The sequence below is a fragment of the Dendrobates tinctorius genome, unplaced genomic scaffold (assembly GCF_039654945.1).
Source record: "Dendrobates tinctorius isolate UK_male_01 unplaced genomic scaffold, ASM3965494v1 ptg000046l, whole genome shotgun sequence".
Taxonomy (NCBI): Eukaryota; Metazoa; Chordata; class Amphibia; order Anura; family Dendrobatidae; genus Dendrobates; species Dendrobates tinctorius.
In genome coordinates, this window is record NW_027361714.1 from 31,395,001 (window position 1) to 31,414,765 (window position 19,765).

Sequence of the window (19,765 nt, forward strand, 5' to 3'; positions counted from 1 at the left end):
CAGGTGGGGGGGTCCTACTCGTGGGCGATGGCAGTGGCACAGGGCCCCTCATTGTACGCAAAAGTGTCTCTGCCGGTGGGAAGGCCCACTCGCTGTCAAACATACCATCGTACTATGAGAGGCCCTGTGCCAGTGCCGTTGCCCACGAGTGGGCCCCCCATGCTTGCTCAGGGCCACAGCACTTGCAATACTTACCTCTCCCTGCTCCACCACTGTGACGTCTTCCGTCTTTCCTGACAGTGACATTCAGGTTACAGAGTGTGATGACATCACGTCTGTATGCCCTCTACCAAAACAGTACAAGTGCAGAGAGCTTTAAAATGGCAATGCTGAGGAGTCCAGAGTAGAGTAGTGCCCAGCAAGGAGAGGTATTTAACTTTTTTAAAATGTTGGGGGCATTTTTTGGGGAGCAATATACACTGGAGAATGATATATGGGGCCCATCATACACTGGAGCATCATCCATTAGGCCCATCATATACTGGAGCATTCCAAATGGGGGACATCAGACACTGGAGCAGCATTTACGGGGCCCATTATACAATGGATGATTAGAAATGGTGCCCATTATATATGGAGCATAATTTGGGCCCATAACACACTGGAGCATCGTCCATGGGGACCAACGTGTACTGGAGCATTCCAAATGGGGGACATCAGACACTGGAGCAGCATTTACGGGACCCATTATACACTGGAGCATTAGAAATGGGGCCCATTATATATGGAGCATTATTTGGGCCCATAACACACTGGAGCATCGTCCATGGGGACCAACATATACTGGAGCATTCCAAATGGGGGACATCATAAACTGGAATAGCATTTATGGGGCCCATAATACACTGGAGCATTAGAAATGGGGCCCATTATATATGGAGCATTATTTGGGCTCATAAGACAGTGGAGCATCATCCTTGGGGACCAACATATACTGTAGCATTATGTGGAGCTCATCATATACTCTATGGAACATTATATGGGACCAATTATTCTGTATGGAGAAATATATGGGGGTCATTATTCTGTATGGCGCACTAGGTGGTGGCCATAATACAGTATGGAGTAATATTCTGTCCGTTTTTTGAGCTATTGTAGAATTTAAAATAGTTAATATCAGTCATGTCATGTAAGCAGTGAAGTATTTTTCATTGTACTATACCTATATTTCTGTGCTGTATCGGAGCATTATGAATTGTGGTATGTGTTAAAAGGGAGCACTGACACTCTTTGGCCCAAAGCACACGAAAATCTGGAGCCAGCCCTTCCCCCCCACAACTTTAGCCAAATAACCCCCCGTTTTCAATGCGTAAACTATTGTAAAGTAAATTAAGGTTGCCAAGCTTAAGTAATAAGAATTTATGTCGTTGGCATTGAAATGGGCACTGTAGGTGTGTTTACTGTCCTCCACTTCCTGCCGACTTTGCTTCCCCATTGACTTGCATTGGGTTTCGTGTTTCAGTTGGACCCCAACTTTTCCCTATAGTCGGCCGATTTAGTTCGACCCGACTTTTTAGAAAGTCGGGTTTCATGAAATCCGACTCGACCCGAAAAAAGGCAAAGTCGCTCATCTATAGTCCTCACTAGAGATATTGAATCTTTTGAAATTCTGGGATCTCATTGGACTGTATCTATCACCTTTAAAGCTATTTAATGCAAATCAAACCTTAGTATTGTCAAAGTATTCTCATCTGATGATTACCAACAACCCATTTAATAAAGCAGTGTCCTGCTAAATATTTCTTGTTTTTTTTTAATAAAAAACAGTCCATAAATTAATGTTTTTTGTTATTTGTAAGCAGACAGACCATTCTGAGTAGAACACTGACTCAACCTTCTGGTTTTGCTGTCAAAGGTACCATCTTCCTGCTGTGACTAAGACAACTGGTGTGCCATTTATTCCATAACACGCTCCACCTCTGCCCAATTAATATGCTTGTCAGAGGTAAAGGAGCCTAATTGTGCGGTTGATAGGACTACTGCCAAATTTTTGTTGCCAGTGATGGTAGTATTTCAGCTGCAGCTAGCTACTACCACAAGCTTATCCACGGTGGCTCATTTTTTTCTCTACCCTTTCCATTAGCTTTGCCCCTTTTTTTACTTCTACTATACATTTTTTTGACAATACTATAAATACATTTTGACAATCTTTTAAACCCCAAATATTCATCCCTTTCAAAAATAATGAATCAATAAATGCTAAGTAGGTAGATAGGTACTTGCACAGAAAGCAAAATGTGTCAGCTGACCATATTATAGGTGTGACGTGTACGGTTGTGAAATTGGACTAGACCAAAGGTGTGCAAAAATAGACTTGCAATATTAAATTTCTGTATTAATTTTCTTTTTCTTCCAACAAAATTTGACCCCTTCCATAAATATTATGTAATAAGAAATGCTAGCTAGGTGGATATAAAAACAAAGGATGTAGAATTTTTATATCTATACATGACCGAAATGCCAGCAACTGTTACAGGATACTTTAATGGCATGGTTTGTACATGAATGTAAAATTTGACTAATAACACACACTTTGACTTACACAGACACACACACATTGTGAGTAAACAATCACAGATTAACGTTAGAACTTGGGGGAATTTTCTTTTGTATTTTTAAAAACCAATGATTCCCTCGGTTAGGTGCTGGGATTCTCCCGCTTGTGCAGGATTGACTCTGGGAATCGCCTGGCACTGTGGTCCCCCATTTGGTTCTGGCTGCTCGGATTGCTGCTCAGCACAAACATCGGTCCCAGCTCTTGCTGAGGCTCTTGGTACATGCTTGCTGGTTGCTGGCTCTTCAGCTAAGTCTATGGGAGCCAGTGATACGCAGGTGCAGTCCTGCACTCTGGAGCCTAAGTCCAGAGATCACCTTACTGAGCATGTTCGTGATGTGGTGTCTTCTCAATGGTGGTCGGGTGTGGCAGCTCCAGATTGGCCCGCAGGCGATGTCACGGCTGGATGAGGGTGAGTGTTTGGGGTGGAGTCTAGGGTATAAAAGGCTCTCCGAGGTGCACGCTCGGGCGCTGGTATCATTTATGTTTTGGTGTGTGAGTGTGGATACGCTACCATTCTGTCTGCAGGTTGTGTGAGTCTGTCTAAGGCCTGTTTCACACTTGCTTTTTTTTGCAGCGCGTTTTTCCCGCAAAAAAACGCATTGAAAAAACGCATACAAATGCATACAAACGCTGCGTTTTTTTCAAGCATTTTTATGCGCATGCAGGAAAAAAACGCAGCGTTTTTGTGCGTTTGTATGCGTTTTTTGTGCGTTTGCGTTTTTTTACAGATTTTGGAAAAAACCCCCAAAAAAGAAAAAAAAACATTCAACAACACACAAGACCAATGGGACTTCATTGTGGGTGTGGTATGTTAATATATAGACCCTGTCTACAGTATTCTTCACATTTGCTTGATTCTTCTCGTGACCATGGATCTGCGCTGGAAGAGTTTTCACTTCAACTTGGATTTGGACATCGCGATGGCTCAGGCATATGCAGTTGCTTGCCATGAACAAAGGAAGAGAGAGAGGGAGCGAAGACGGCAGCGGCGGCGTATGTGGATACATCCGATTGTTGAACTCCGGGAGAGCCGTGGGGCATACCACACCCTCTACAGCGAGCTCCAGGCAAACCCGGAGAAATTTATAGATTATATCCGGATGTCCCAAGAAAGTTTCAGGGATTTGCTTGCTCGTGTCCAACAATCCATCCGGAGACAGGACACACAGCTCCGTCGTGCGATTCCTCCTGAGGAACGGCTACTGGTGACATTACGGTATGTAATATTAAACCAAGGGGTGCGGTCTGATGTTTTTTTTTTAAATTTAGTATTCAAAACCTTGGGTAATTAGTTTTCGTGAATGTACTAATATTTTATTTTATAGTTTTTTAAAATAATATACATAAATATTAATTTTACTTCTTTGTCTGTTCACAGATTCCTGGCGACTGGAGAAACCCTATCTTCACTACACTTCCAGTACCGTATTGGAATCTCTACCTTGTCTGGAATTGTTGCTGACACCTGCTGGGCTCTCTGGAATGTTCTTTGTCCAGAATTTCTGCCCCTGCCCACCGCTGAAAAGTGGATGGAAATTGCTGACAAATTCTGGACAGTATGCAATTTTCCCAACTGTTTGGGAGCTGTTGATGGTAAACACATACGGATCATCAAACCCAAAAGAACGGGATCTGAGTACTATAATTACAAAAAGTACTTTTCAATAGTACTCATGGCCATTGCGGATGCCGGATGTATGTTTGTAGCAGTGGACATTGGAGCATTTGGCCGTGGTAATGACTCACAGGCTTTTAAAAACTCAGACATGGGCCGGAGGTTGTATGGCAACCAATTTAATTTCCCTATGCCACGGCCTCTTCCTCACACCGAAGCTCCGCCACTGCCCTTTGTAATGGTTGGCGATGAGGCTTTTCAAATGTGCGGAAACTTACTGAAACCCTACTCCAGCCAGGACTTGGACCACACCAAAAAAATATTTAATTACAGGCTGACCAGGGCCAGAAGAACTGTCGAGTGTGCTTTTGGGATTCTTGTCTCCAGATGGCGAATTCTGGGCACGGCCATTAATCTTAAACTTGAAACAGTCGATGAGGTGGTGAAGGCCTGTGTGGTTCTACATAACTTTGTGATGGCTAAAGAGCACCCAACCTTTGAACTGGACGATGATGCTCCTAACCCATTGCCTGAATTCACTCAGCACACTCTCAGGTCATCCGTTGAAGTTGGCCAAATGAGGGACCAATTTGCGGCCTACTTTATTTCTGATGTAGGACGGGTGCACTGGCAAGATGAAATGGTGTAATGTTTTTGTTTGTTTATGGTAATAAAAAACCTTATTTGATACCATTACTGAGTGCACTATATTTTTTAAAATCCAATTAAATAAATAACTTCCCATGTATAACTGAATTTTTTGATGTTCACACACCTGGGCAGGTAAATACACATATGAGTTAAAATGCAGCATTGCTAGTCTGCGTGAAATATATTGGAACGAGCAAAGCTGCAGGCCATGAATCAGGAAACCAATTTTTTTCAAGAGAAAATTGTCAAACTAGTTGAAAAAAAAGTATGTGATTTTTTCAAAACCCAACCCCACCCAATGAAAGTCAATGGGGAATACAAGTCAGCATTGAGTGGATGAATGTAATCAGCTCAATTCCAACTTTTATTTAAAATTGTGGTAGTGTATAAATAGACAAGTTTCTAGAGTTATTACACTAGGCCTTGGAATGACTATACTAGGCCGTGGTATTTAAAATATGAGTATAGTAGGCCTTGGGCCTACTAGTATAGTGATATGTGAAATACCACGGCCTAGTATAGTCATACCAAGGCCTACTGTAATAACTCGATTTTTACCAACTAGGATCTTGTTTCACGAAAAACAAACTGGTGAAACTTGACAAGTTTCAACAGTTTGTTTTTCATGAAACCAGATTCTAGTTGTTAAAACTAGAGTTATTACACTAGGCCTTGGAATGACTATACTAGGCCGTGGTATTTCAAATACGAGTATAGTAGGCCTTGGGCCTACACTAGTATAGTCATGTGAAATACCATGGCCTAGTATAGTCATACCAAGGCCTACTGTAATAACTCGATTTTTACCAACTAGCATCTTGTTTCACAAAAAACAAACTGGTGAAACTTTTTAAGAAAGAAACTTATTTTTTAGACAAGTTTCAACTTTTTGTTTTTCATGAAACCAGATCCAAGTTGGTAAAACTCGAGTTATTACACTAGGCCTTGGTATAACTATACTAGTCCGTGTTATTTCACATATGACTATACTAGGCCTTGGGTTGGTTTTTAACATGTATTTACCCATCAGTGTGTGTGAGCGGCGCAAACAACATTAATGAAACTTTGTAATGGTGAACCACAAATGTAAATTTATTTTTAATCACAAAAATAAACCACAAAATTATTTTTTCCGGCGTTTGGGGGCAGATGGTTTCAATTTGGGGGTGTGCAGGGAATATGCAACACTTGCAGTTGAAGACGGTGTTTGAGGGGAAGGGGCAACAAAACTTGTGGGGGAAGGTAGTCCAGTTAAGGGAATTAAACTAGGAACACTTGGAGGAGAGGAAATCTGTTCAGGTACATTTGTTGTAATGGCATGTCGCCGTAGGCTTGTGTGCCTGGACCGACTTTGGCCCAATGCCCGCCTTGATTGATTTCGCCTTGAACTTGGGGCAAATATTGAGTGTAGGTCCCCCGTCTGCTGGGGTGGCTGCTGCTGCTGCTGAGGTGGCTGCTGCTGCTGAGGTGGCTGCTGCTGCTGCTGAGGTGGCTGCTGCTGCTGAAGTGGCTGCTGCTGCTGCTGAGGTGGCTGCTGCTGCTGCTGAGGTGGCTGCTGCTGAGGTGGCTGCTGCTGAGGTGGCTGCTGCTGCTGCTGAGGTGGCTGCTGCTGCTGCTCTTGGTTGGCAGTGCTCGTTCTTGCAGGAGGACTGGTGGTGGCAGTGATGGTCCAGGTTTGTGGAGTGGTGGTGGCAGGGCTACTACATGTTGTTGTAGCGGCAGGGCTGTTCCATGTTTGCCTAGTGGTGGCTGAGCTCCACGCATGCATGGGAGTGGCGGTGGTGCTCCAGACAGGAGCAGCGCTTGCCATGGTGGCGTCGGTGAAGTGACCAGCTGCACTCAGACTTGTGGTGGTGTAACGGTGGGTGTCCTGGCTTTGAATAGAGGTGTCCGTGCAGTGGTATGCAGCACAAGTCGGTAGTGAGGTGAAGCGAGTCAATGGTGGCACAGGTGGAAATGACACCACTGACTGCTGACCGTACCGATTATGCTGCATAGCCTGCAAGAAAGCATTGTTGCAGGCCTGCAGCACATTCACCTGTTGCTCAGGACTAAGGTGTTCCGCCATGCCCTTTTCAATCTTACTAAAAAAATGGTGTGCTGGTCTGTTGAGGTCGGCCTCCAGACGGTCAAGGCGCTGTTCTACAGAATTGAAGCGGTGTTCAAAGTGGCTAAAACCACGTTCCATGAGTGCAAAACCGCTTTCAACTCTGTCGGACAGCGACTTGAGGCTGGAATTAAAGGCCTCGCTCAAATGCATAAACTCGGGCAAGACATTCCTGTCCAAGGCCCTCTGCCTCTGGCGGGTAGTGCCCGTATAACCAGTGGCAGAGACCTGGGACAGGGGAACACCTGATGGCCCAGCTTCCTGGTCACCAGCTGTGTGTGTGACTGACCTGCAAGGTGCTTCATAGCTGTCGGATGGCTGGGACGGGTCAGAGGACGTCCGAGGAAGGACCGCTCCAGGGCCAGGTTGCAGGGTGCTGCTCCAGGTGCTGTGGAAGAAAGGAAAATCATTACTACCATGCCTTTACAAGAAGCATCAGCTGTGGATTAGAAAAACACAGATTAATAAAAATAAAAACCCAAAATTTATAATACTTACGATCTCGTGGCAAGGACCGGTCTTAGGAACTGCAACGCGTGATAGTGACGGTATCTAGTTCTGGTCCTTGATGCAGATCCACTGCGAACCTGGCCCTCAGCACGAACATCACTGTTGAAGCGGTCCTTGATCGAACGCCAACGTGTTCGGACTTTGTCCACTGTTGGGAAAAAAAAAACAGTGCCGTCAAGGACAACAGTCACTGCGGCACAATATAGCAATACAATACTCAAAGCAGTCACTGTAGAGCCCGATGACACTGTTGGGTTTCCTGCTAGAATATACCTAGCACGAAACCCAACAGTGCCGTCAAGGACAACAGTCACTGCGGCACAATATAGCAATACAATACTCAAAGCAGTCACTGTAGAGCCCGATGACATTGTTGGGTTTCCTGCTAGAATATACCTAACACGAAACCCAACAGTGCCGTCAAGGACAACAGTCACTGCGGCACAATATAGCAATACAATACTCAAAGCAGTCACTGTAGAGCCCGATGACACTGTTGGGTTTCCTGCTAGAATATACCTAGCACAAAACCCAACAGTGCCGTCAAGGACAACAGTCACTGCGGCACAATATAGCAATACAATACTCAAAGCAGTCACTGTAGAGCCCGATGACACTGTTGGGTTTCCTGCTAGAATATACCTAGCACGAAACCCAACAGTGCCGTCAAGGACAACAGTCACTGCGGCACAATACAGAGCAGGGAAATACTCACTAAACGCCTTTTTGGAGGATGCTGTGGCGCTGTCCCAGCCATCCATCAACGCTGCGGCCACCTCATTCCATAGCCACCGGGTCACCACATTGTCCTTGTACAGCCGGTCACGGCTGTCCCACAACGGCGCACGCTCCTGGACCAGGCTGATGAGCTGCTCATTATCCAGGTAGACGTCTTCATCCCGTTGTGGAACCTAGACAAAACACATTCATTAGAATAATCAAATTTAAATTGAATAAAAAGTTACAAAAAAAAGAAACATAAAAAAGAGTAAAAATAGAAGATAAAAAATAAAGAACATTACAAACCATTTGATACATACATTCCGTATCACCACCGGGACTTGGCTTCGCTGCTCCTGCTCTTCGCCCTCACTAGTCCCGTCCGCAGAAGATGATGATGATGATGTCTTAAAAAAGTTGAAAGAAACGTAAGAGATTTGGAGTAGCAGCAGATATACTTACCAGATGCACGAAAATAATCACCTCACGGTCTGCTTGCGCCAATTCCTGCCGCGATGGGGAATATTTGGATTCTGAAGACATACTGCATGTAAAAATAATAAAAATCATTAGTACATACATAATTTAAAAGGACAGGCATATAATGTAATATACTCACATTCTTGACGCTGAGAAGATGGGTTCCTTGGTGACTGTCTGCTCTCCAATCTGTCAGTGTAGTAGTGGCAGAGTTTTGGCAGGCACCTCCTTTATATAGACTTTTTTTTTTGACTTTAGAAGTTTATAACTAGTACAACAAGTGGACACCACCAAAAAAACGCAGCGCTAAAAAAACGCATACATGCGCATGCCAGTGCGCACGTATGCGCATCCATAGGCTATAATGGCCATTTTTAGCGCAAAACGTGCGCATACGTGCGCATGCGCTTTTTTGCAGGACCAAAAAATGCAACATGTAGCGTCTGTAAAATACAAACGCACACCCCCAAAAAACGCAGCGCATGAAAATCGCATACGTGCGCATGCCAGCGCGCAGGTATGCGCACCCATGTTAAATATAGGGGAAAAAACGCATGCGCACGTATGCGTTTTTTTCAAGCGCAAAAAAACGCAAATGTGAAACCAGCCTAAGCTCTGGGACTGTACTCACAGACAGGCAGTTAGCATCAGTGGGGCCAGTTAGTCTCTTGGCTTAGCACCAGTTTCCTTCATGTGTGCAGTTAGCACAGTTGAGTTACTGGGCAAGTCCAACCCCTAGCCTAGAAGGTATTACATCTAGCATCATATAATTTTCACGTTCTTTATACCTGTGACTTTTAACAGGGTATTGATCTTAGTTTACTTCTGTTCAGTACTGCTCTGTGAATTAACAGAGCTTGGTACACAGTGTTCCGTTCACACTGTGTGGCGTCGCTCAATGGTTAGTTTTCATCATTGTTTACTAGCAGCAGCTAATCATCTCCGCACAGTGGACCCTGGGTTGCGATTGCATGTTATAATTTATTTTAATTTAATGCAATCCACCAACCCTAACACCCTCCTTTACAATTAGTATTGTACAAGAAATTATAAAACTCAGCACATTTGCTTGTGACTAGCAAGCACGGTGTCTCTGACTAACGGCTCATACTCACATGCGAGAAACTCAGACGAGTCTCGCACGTCAGTACCAGGCACTGCCGCCAGCATTCAGTTCGGAGTGTTCAACTGCATGTATTTCTATGCAGCTGAACTCTCCAATCTGAGAGCCAGCAGCAGTGCCAGGTATTGAGATGCGAGACTCGTCTGAGTTTTTCGCACTGATTTCAGATTTTTTTCTTTAGAAACAGTGCTGCCTTGATTCTTCTTTCCAGTGCATTAAAATTATGAAAAAAGTATGATTGTGATTAATAGGCAGCAGTACAAATGTAATTTATACCATATCACTGATAAAGCACAATGAATCTGGAATTGCTGCTGTTACCTTCATTATCTCTCTCTCTCTATCCTATTATTTGAATCTATGTTTGCAGACTACTAAGCTCATCTTCTTAACTGCTGCAATTGTGCAATATATACAGTCATGGCCAAAAGTATTGACACCCCTGCAATTCTGTCAGATAATACTCAGTTTCTTCCTGAAAATGATTGCAAACACAAATTCTTTGGTATTATTATCTTAATTTAATTTGTCTTAAAAGAAATGTCCTAAAGCCAAATTGGATATAATTCCACACCAAACATAAAAAAGAGGGTGGACAAAAGTATTAGCACTGTTCGAAAAATCATGTGATGCTTCTCTAATTTGTGTAATTAACAGCACCTGTAAGTTACCTGTGGCACCTAACAGGTGTTGGCAATAACTAAATCACACTTGCAGCCAGATGACATGGATTAAAGTTGACTCAACCTGTGTCCTGTGTCCTTGTGTGTACCACATTGAGCATGGAGAAAAGAAAGAAGACCAAAGAACTGTCTGAGGACTTGAGAAACCCAATTGTGAGGAAGCATGAGCAATCTCAAGGCTACAAGTCCATCTCCAAAGACCTGAATGTTCCTGTGTCTACCGTGCGCAGTGTCATCAAGAAGTTTAAAGCCCATGGCACTGTGGCTAACCTCCCTAGATGTGGACGGAAAAGAAAAATTGACAAGAGATTTCAATGCAAGATTGTGCGGATGTTGGATAAAGAACCTCCACTAACATCCAAACAAGTTCAAGCTGCCCTGCAGTCCGAGGGGACAACGGTGTCAACCCGTACTATCCGTCGGCATCTGAAAGAAAAGGGACTGTATGGTAGGAGACCCAGGAAGACTCCACTTCTTACCCCGAGACATAAAAAAGCCAAGCTGGAGTTTGCCAAAACTTACCTGAAAAAGCCTAAAACATTTTGGAAGAATGTTCTTTGGTCAGATGAGACAAAAGTAGAGCTTTTAGGGCAAAAGCATGAACATAGAGTTTACAGGAGAAAAAAGAGGCATTCAAAGAAAAGTACATGGTCCCTACAGTCAAACATGGCGGAGGTTCCCTGATGTTTTGGGGTTGCTTTGCTGCCTCTGGCACTGGACTGCTTGACCGTGTGCATGGCATTATGAAGTCAGAAGACTACCAACAAATTTTGCAGCATAATTTAGGGCCCAGTGTGAGAAAGCTGGGTCTACCTCAGAGGTCATGGGTCTTCCAGCAGGACAATAACCCAAAACACACTTCAAAAAGCACTAGAAAATGGTTTGAGAGAAAGCACTGGAGACTTCTAAGGTGGCCAGCAATGAGTTCAAACCTGAATCCCATAGAACACCTGTGGAGAGATCTAAAAATGGCAGTTTGGAGAAGGCACCCTTCAAATATCAGGGACCTGGAGTAGTTTGCCAAAGAAGAATGGTCTAAAATTCCAGCAGAGCATTGTAAGAAACTCATTGATGGTTACCGGAAGCGGTTGGTTGCAGTTATTTTGGCTAAAGGTTGTGAAACCAAGTATAAGGCTGAGGGTGCCAATACTTTTGTCCGGCCCATTTTTGGAGTTTTGTGTGAAATGATCAATGTTTTGCTTTTTGCTTCATTCTCTTTTGTGTTTTTTCATTTAAGACAAATTAAATGAAGATAATAATACCAAAGAATTTGTGTTTGCAATCATTTTCAGGAAGAAACTGAATATTATCTGACAGAATTGCAGGGGTGTCAATACTTTTGGCCATGACTGTAACTGAAATATTTGGCCTTATTCTTTCCTCTAAACCACTTTATTGCTATCAAAAATGATAATAAATTCAAATCTGCACCAAGTCTATAGTGTGTATGTGCCTTAAAGAGAACATGGTCACTTCACTTAGCTGATGGTAGCTGTTGCAGGAGTCAGATATTAACTGTTATATCTAAGGTTCAAAATAACAGTCTCAGAAAATAATTTTAATAGGGTGATCTTATTTAGCTCATCGCTTTTTGTTTAAAGAAAATTTAAATTAAATTTTAATCCGCTTAAACCATCATTTGTATTTATGTGTAATTTTTGTGTTATAGAGATGAGGAAATATTTTTAAACTCACTAGGTTCACCAAACTATCCAAGAAAAATTTATTCGTAAGGAGACAACTCAACATTAATCAACAGCCCTCCAAAACCGCCAGTTGCCCTTAAAAAAAGTTAGGATATGATTTTATAACAGGCAATCAAATATTGTATCTACCCGAAAATGGTATGAATAAATCATCAGCTCGGCACGCAAAAAATAAGCCTTCATCCATCTCCAGATCACAAAATATGAAAACTCTATGGGTCTCGGAAAATGGTGCCATTTTTTTCTTTTTTTTCCTTACAAATTTCGGAATTTTTTTCACCACTTAATTATAAAAGAACCTATACATGTTTGGTATCTCCAAACTCACAATGACCTGGAGAATCATAACGACAGTTCAATTTTAGCATTTAGTAAACATGATACACAAGAAAACTAAAAAACCATTGTAGAATTGTCCTTTTTTTGCAATTTCATCCCATTTGGAATTTTTTTTCCCATTTTCCAGTACACTATATGGTAAAATCAATGGTGACATTCCAATGTACTACTTATTCTGCTAAAAACAACTCTTCATATGGCTATATTGACAGAAAAATAGAAAATGTTATGGCTCTGGGAAGAACAGGAGCAAAAAACAAAAACACATAATGGAAAATTACAAGTTGATGAAGGGGTTAAAAGAAAACTTTAAAAGAGCTCTATGCGTGTCTAAATAGTTTGGTGTGTGAAATCCTGCTGAGAGATTGCCTTAATTATTTAAGGGTTCTTGATTTTTGTAGTGCCTGCAACCCTGAACACAGCCCCTCTCCCTCAGCAGGGACGCCGACTAGCTCACCTCCACGGCGCATGTCCCACTCCTCCTTCTCCTTCCTGCTCTGCTGCTGTCTGCGGTATGCACACGGCATGCAGACCTCTGGGCACTGGGCTTAAGGTGTGAACTCCTTCCTTCTTAAAGGGGCTGCACACACACCATCCTAAAGTGCCCCCAGCCACAGACTGAATGACTTGGAGAGACTTACTAATTAAGGCACCTGAAAAGAGGTACTAACAGAGTATATTTATTTCTACAGGTCACTGGATGTAGTTATTAGCTAATACATTTTTTAATACATTTTACTTTGCATATATAGGACTGTTTTAATAAATGGTAAGACATTCTATATGTTCATAAATCTATCTCTCTATATTCTGTTTGCTACGAAAGTAAAACAGCTTAAAAACATCTTCATAATTGGACAATACAAAAATCTGATTCCAAAAAACTCCAAGGTTCTTAATATAAACATGAGTTTAATTCCACTAAGTTTGTGAAGTATCTCTTTTACAGACGAATGTGGAAGGAGTCCACTGTGACAGATGCAAACCCAGCACTTTTGGACTTCATGTAGGGAATCCACTTGGATGTAGCAGCTGTTACTGCTTTGGCCTGACTACCCAGTGTACAGAAGCAGATGGGCTGATCCGAATGTGGGTGAGTAGGAAGCTGTTGAGCCATTTAATACTGTAATGTAGGTTCCTGCTGGTATATTTTAGTAAAACATGCTGAAGCAGCTAATAAATGCCAAAACATTCAGTGTATTCTTTTAACTTCTTATTTTACAATTTGCCTACTGAGTGCCAGTTGTTAGACGATAAGAAGAGACTTTTGAACCAAGTTCTTAGCTGCATAATGCTTATAGCTTATATTGTGCTACACATTATGATTTCTAATGTCTAGTAAAGGTTTTTCAAGCATAAGTCATAAAGAACATATATGTATACTAAAAAGTTGCAACATACTTTATATTAGTTTTTCACAATTTTCAAGACCTCTAATTGAAGTTTATACTGTAAGTAGGGAAATACTAATTAATAGCATTGTCCAACTTTGATATTTTCTTAACAGCCTCAAATGAGAAAAAATATTAATGAATAGTACTTTCTTCTTCTTTTCCCAATGATCCTACACTGACACTCAGTCTCTGTGGTTTTTGTGCATTAGTGGTTAGTATGAGGCCGATGCAGCCAATCAGTGGTTTTCGCGAACACGTGCTCTACTACTACAACATGGCTCCAATTGTCAGTGGCAATACCAATAATATGGCAAGTTAGTAACAGTGGTCGCATCCCATTTTTTGCAGACAAAGACCAGGCATGCCATCAGAGCATCAGTGTTGAATTGCCATGATAAAGTAGTAGCAAGTATTAAATCAAAATTTGTATAAGCCATTTAACTTTTTTAAGGTGATGAAAAGCCTAAATATAGTTACAATGTAAAAGTCTGGAGACTTTTGTTTAGCTCCAAATTTTGGTTAATGCGGAAACAGTGAGGAGCGGACACAGACAGAAGAGGGCCCCTGTGAAAGAACAGTATATTAGCCCTTTGTAGTCCAGTAGCTCATCATAATGCACAATTGCACCTGCATTAGAGGTAGACGTGGCCCCCCCTTAATGTTTTGGTGCCTGTGCAGCTGCACAGTTTGCATCATTGGTATGTTCACCTCTAAAAACAATTGTAACAAAGCTACATTCTAAAAGTTAATATTGCGAACAGAGATGCAAGTTGCATGGGGCACTAATATGGCTCCAATATGAGTGTATAGAAGTATTATGCCTGGAGCACTACTCTGCCTATGTATGCTTCAACATTTTAAATGTCTCATTAATAGGAATGAGCAGACCCGTGAATGTTTGGGTTTGTCAGGTTTTACCCAATTTTAGTCCTAGAACTTTAACCAGAACCTGAACCCTATAGACATCAATAGAGACCTGAACTTTGATATTGTAAAATGGTTGTAGTAAGGGCTAGATCTCCCTCTCTCTCCTTCCAGAACTCTGAAGACTAAAACGGAATTCCAGAAGCAGTCTGTATTCGGAGTTTAGCACCAGATACTAGCTATCCGGTATGAACCCTGAACTTTACAGTTCGGGTTCTCTCATCTCTACTAATTATGAAATAACATAAGGTTTCTTAATGGGTCCACCGCATAGGTTATGGATCTTGTTAAAATTGAATGTTTAGAGGAACTGGTTTTCTTTATTTTTTCTTTTATATATATCTTCTCTTATTTTATAGCAATCTTTAAAGCCTGATCAGACTGTAATAGAATTGACAGACTTCACATTGCAGCGACGAACTACGAAAGGGGTATTTTTCCATCATCCTGATATCATCGCACACGTTGATCAAGTGAAACAAGACCTCCACTCTGAGCCATTTTATTGGAAACTACCTGAACAATTTGAAGGACGTAAGGTAAATAATTCCATGGATCCACCATGTTAGCTTATCATTATGTACTTCTGTGTTTTACTTGACTATAAAATGCCCTAGGAATGAACATATTTTTGTCTTCTAACTTTTTATTTTGTGCTCAATGTCACGTGGGGATATGTCATTGTGCCATTTGTAAACATCTTGCTCTTGTAAAATGAGCTTGACATAATGATACATTTTTGTTTTCACACTTTTTGTACATTGGTCTATGAATTCACTTTAAATTTGAAAGGCTGGATACAAGGTGTGTGGAGGAAAGTGCAAATTAGTAATGCGCCACTCCTAGGATATTCCAGGAACTCATAAGAGTGATCCATGTAGAACAGACAAATCTACCTGGCATCACTTGCTTGGATTATACTCACCTGCCTCTATTCTGTCACTTTTTCTTGTCTGGGTTTATGCCAATGTTAGTCCTTGTGTCCCACATTAGACATTTATTGCAATCCACCCTATGAGACCAGCACTCTGCTACTTGACTGTTTCCATAACTTTTGGATGTTCTGATGAAATACTATCAAATCTGTCCAAACTTCTTATAATAGCTGGCAGCATGTAGAGTAGACTTGACTTGTTCCTAAATGATTATGTCTTTATGGAAGGAACACATTAATTTTTACCATGTAGCCATCTTATTTCATTGCACTATGACTTACTTGGAATATAAATTATGTTTTATGTTTCTTTTGTGAATTTTCCCCATTGCTTCACACTTTTATTAATCACATCAAATATGTAATTTTAATAAAAAAGGGCTTGTCTGTTCTGCCTATGGGTAAAATGTTTTATATTAAAATGTTTTTCTATCATCTGCTTGAAAAAAGGGTATTTTTTTAGTCTTTTGATTCTTCCAATATTACAAACAGTTCAAGGAAGCTGAAATATTGTTTAGGGAAACATCCTCATAGGTTATAACAAAGACAACTGGTTTCTTTGTGCTGAAGAAGAAAGTGAAATGAATTTGCTGTTTGTCAATGTTAAGAACATTTCCTTGATATTCTGTACTATAATTTAGTGCTTCAGTAATCATTATTATTTCTTGGGTTGTTTTTTTCTCTCATTGTTATTTTTTATTGGTAGGATAGATTAAGAAAACATATTTTATTGTTATTTTTGTTTCCCTGCATGACCCTAGCAATTGGCCCTGGATAGGGAGGGGACTGGGTGACGCTAGTCAGCCCCCACTACAACTAAAGACAGAGGGTGTACAAATGAGGGGATACACTTAGCTTGAGAAGACCAGCAAGATATCACACCAGCAATCCTCCAAGAGTACTCCAAGAAGGCACTAGCTGACTGTTAGTACTTCTGACCAGTCAGAGGGAAATTGAGCTAACATTAGCACTTTGCTGAATATTTAAACCTTCAGCAAGAGTGTGTTAATTATCAGCAGAAGATGGCGGTAACTGTTGGGTCCTAGAGGGAAAAGGATATCACGCCATAACAGAGATGCAAAAATCTAGAAGGTGCTTATAATGCTAATCGAAATTACCTTCAACAGCCGGATCCAGGATGATTTTGTCACATCTAACATACCGGTGACACGTATGTTATCCAGTGGTGTGCATGGCCCCTCTAGATTGCATTGACAACATATTTCTATGCGATACAAGTAGATAATATTCATCTACATGAGTTCAAAAAATAAGCCACATGTAAAAGTGCATGGCGTCACAAGAAAAACGAAAAGTTATATTCAAATGATGCTATTTACATTACATGTAATTAATTTAGACTTCTTAACAAAATGGAGCAATTTTCAAAATAGGTTTTGTCAAAATCACATAAAAAAATGAATATTTTTATTCTATTTTGCAGCTAACAGCTTATGGAGGAAAGTTGAAGTACACAATATACTTTGAAGCTCAAGAAGAAACCGGACCATCAGCCTACGAGCCCCAGCTCGTTATTAGAGGTGGTCCTTCCACAAACCAAAGAATTATTGTAAGAAATGTGCCGGATCCTCAAAATGGCCACCTAACTAGGCATGACATTGAAATGACAGAGGTATAATTTTCTATTAAACACGCGTTCCAAAAGATTATAAGCAATACAGTGATGGGTAAAGTTAAATAATGCATTTTGCTTTTGTTTTTATAGTTTGAATGGAAACATATGGATGGAGGATCTGTAAGTCGTGAGGACTTCATGGACGTTCTTTATGACATACAATACATTCTAATTAAAGCATCGTATGGTAGAGCGATGAGGCAAACTAGGTAATATTGTCATTGTTCTTAAGAACAAATTCCATTCCATTTCCTATGTCATAACAATGATTAGTAATTCAAATTATTACACTTTTTAACTACTTGGTTATTTAATAATTGCTACCTGATTAATATGCTAAGCCAACATTTGTCTCTGAAGCTTAAATTTCAATGAATGTAACATTGAAAAGCTTCAAAAGAAATTTGAAGTTGCCTAAGGTATTCTTTTTTGTTTTTAAAGGGGTGGGACATGTTATCATTATTAACATGTTTGAAATATTACTAATATTTTAGCATTTCAGGTTCTCCTACTGTACTCTTCAGTGCCTACCAGTCAAAAAAATGTCAGCTGATGGAAGGACATGGGACCAGGCTTGTCCATCGTCATCCTTCAAATATAAAACATGATACATGGGAAGACTGTTTTGGAGGAGACTAATGGATAGATCTGGTCATATATTACTCCATCAGCTGTCCTTTTGAAAACAGAGGACCTGTGTAGGGAGGAAGGCTGCACTAACATCTGCAGGAGAACCTGTAGTATTGGTAATTGTCATAGGTCTTGCCATTTGGATAATGATAAAGTGGCCAAACCCTTTAATTACATCCAAACAGAAAATGAATGTAGAGTCTGCTCAGTCATTCAGTTTTTGAATTTCCACAAAAATTTTAAATAACCAATAAATTTCGTTCAACTTCACACTTGTGTTGCACTTGTTGTTGATTCTTCACCAAAAATTTACATTTGGTATCTTTCTGTTTGAAGCATGATATGTGGGAAAAGGTTGAAAAGTTCCAGGGAGATGAATACTTTCGCAAGGCACTGTATGTACTGTACTGTGCTGCTTTCTAAGATAAACAATACACCAACACTTCTATGACCCTCAACAACCATAAGAATAAAATGGATACAAAACTGTGTCTCCTTTAGGATTTTCCCTATATTATGATGGCCTCTTTGAAGTGAACTTAGATTGGGATGCAGAACTACATCAGTGCAGCAACTCCTTTATTCTCAGAATCAGTGGGGTCCCAGAGGTTGGACTCCAAATGACCATAAAGTGATGGCCTATCCAAGCGATAGGGTATGAGGTACACAATTAATGTGAATTGTTACTATTATAGATGGTAAAATCGATTTGTAGGACTCCAGTATATCAGCTAGGTCAGTATTAATTGACCACTGGATGGAGGTCCTTTGAATCTCCTTGCCTCCCAGCATTCCTGGATGTTCTGTTGATTAGCCAAGCTAACAGATCATAATTGCAGCCCACCTAGTCAAAAAATGAACCAAGAGATAAGGAGATTTGCAAATTTCTCATCCAGAGGACGCAGGCTGTGTATCTGGCTTCTGGAGTTGAGTCTTGCAAAGTGATTCCCCATCTATAGTTAGAATAAAATAAAGATGTATGCCTTGATTCATCAAGACCAGTGATTTTCTCACCGGTCTTAATGAGAGGGTGTGGTGGAGTTAGATGCTCTTGATTCATGAAGAGCTGCACCCCTCTTCGTGAATCTGGAACATCTGACTTGTGGCCATGTGCCATATTTCTGGCATACACACATGAATTAGAAGAGCTGTGGTGTCTTGCCTTAGCGGTTCCTCTCCCCAGCTTCACCAGTTTTTGCAAAGATGAGAGAAACTGTGGTGGAAATGTGAAAAGTTGCAAAATTTGGGCACAATTCAAAGTTGCCCCTAGATTTTCCAACCTATCAAAGCTTTTCCGCCACTTTTTAGATGTAAAAGCTTTGATTTAATTTGGGCTATAGCTAAAATCTCCTGGGCTCTGATGCAAAATCTGCTACATGTCCCCAGATGTTAATGTGTCATTTCACTACTGCTGTGGCATAGGGACGAGAGATTGGTTGGTACTGTAATGACTATGCATTCAATAACTATGTCCCTGGTTTTAAAATTCACGTTCTAATAGGTATTCTTGAACTTCCAAGCCATATATTTTCTTTGTCTGCAGGGACAATCTTCTTAGTCAGAGTTCGATAACTAAGTGTACCTAATAACACCTCACACAAAGGGTATTGTGGAAAATGATGAATATTAAGCGACACGAGTGACACAAGGGAGTGGTTACTCTTGGATAAATTAGACTGACTTTACCGAACACCAGAACAAAGCAATAAAATGCATCACACAAAAGAATAAATCAGCACAAATGTTATATTAATCA

At 40.9% G+C, this 19,765-nt stretch overlaps 1 protein-coding gene across 2 annotated transcripts in view; it reads left to right on the top strand.

Moving 5' to 3' along the window:
• Positions 1-19,765, top strand: part of LAMA2 (laminin subunit alpha 2) — a 1,313,887-nt gene that overhangs the window by 951,629 nt on the left and 342,493 nt on the right. For both annotated transcript variants that reach the window (XM_073575794.1, XM_073575795.1), the window contains exons 24-27: positions 13,441-13,584; positions 15,169-15,348; positions 17,188-17,376; positions 17,470-17,588. In XM_073575794.1, the coding sequence (XP_073431895.1) occupies positions 13,441-13,584; positions 15,169-15,348; positions 17,188-17,376; positions 17,470-17,588 (632 nt within the window). The remainder of the gene's footprint in view (positions 1-13,440; positions 13,585-15,168; positions 15,349-17,187; positions 17,377-17,469; positions 17,589-19,765) is intronic.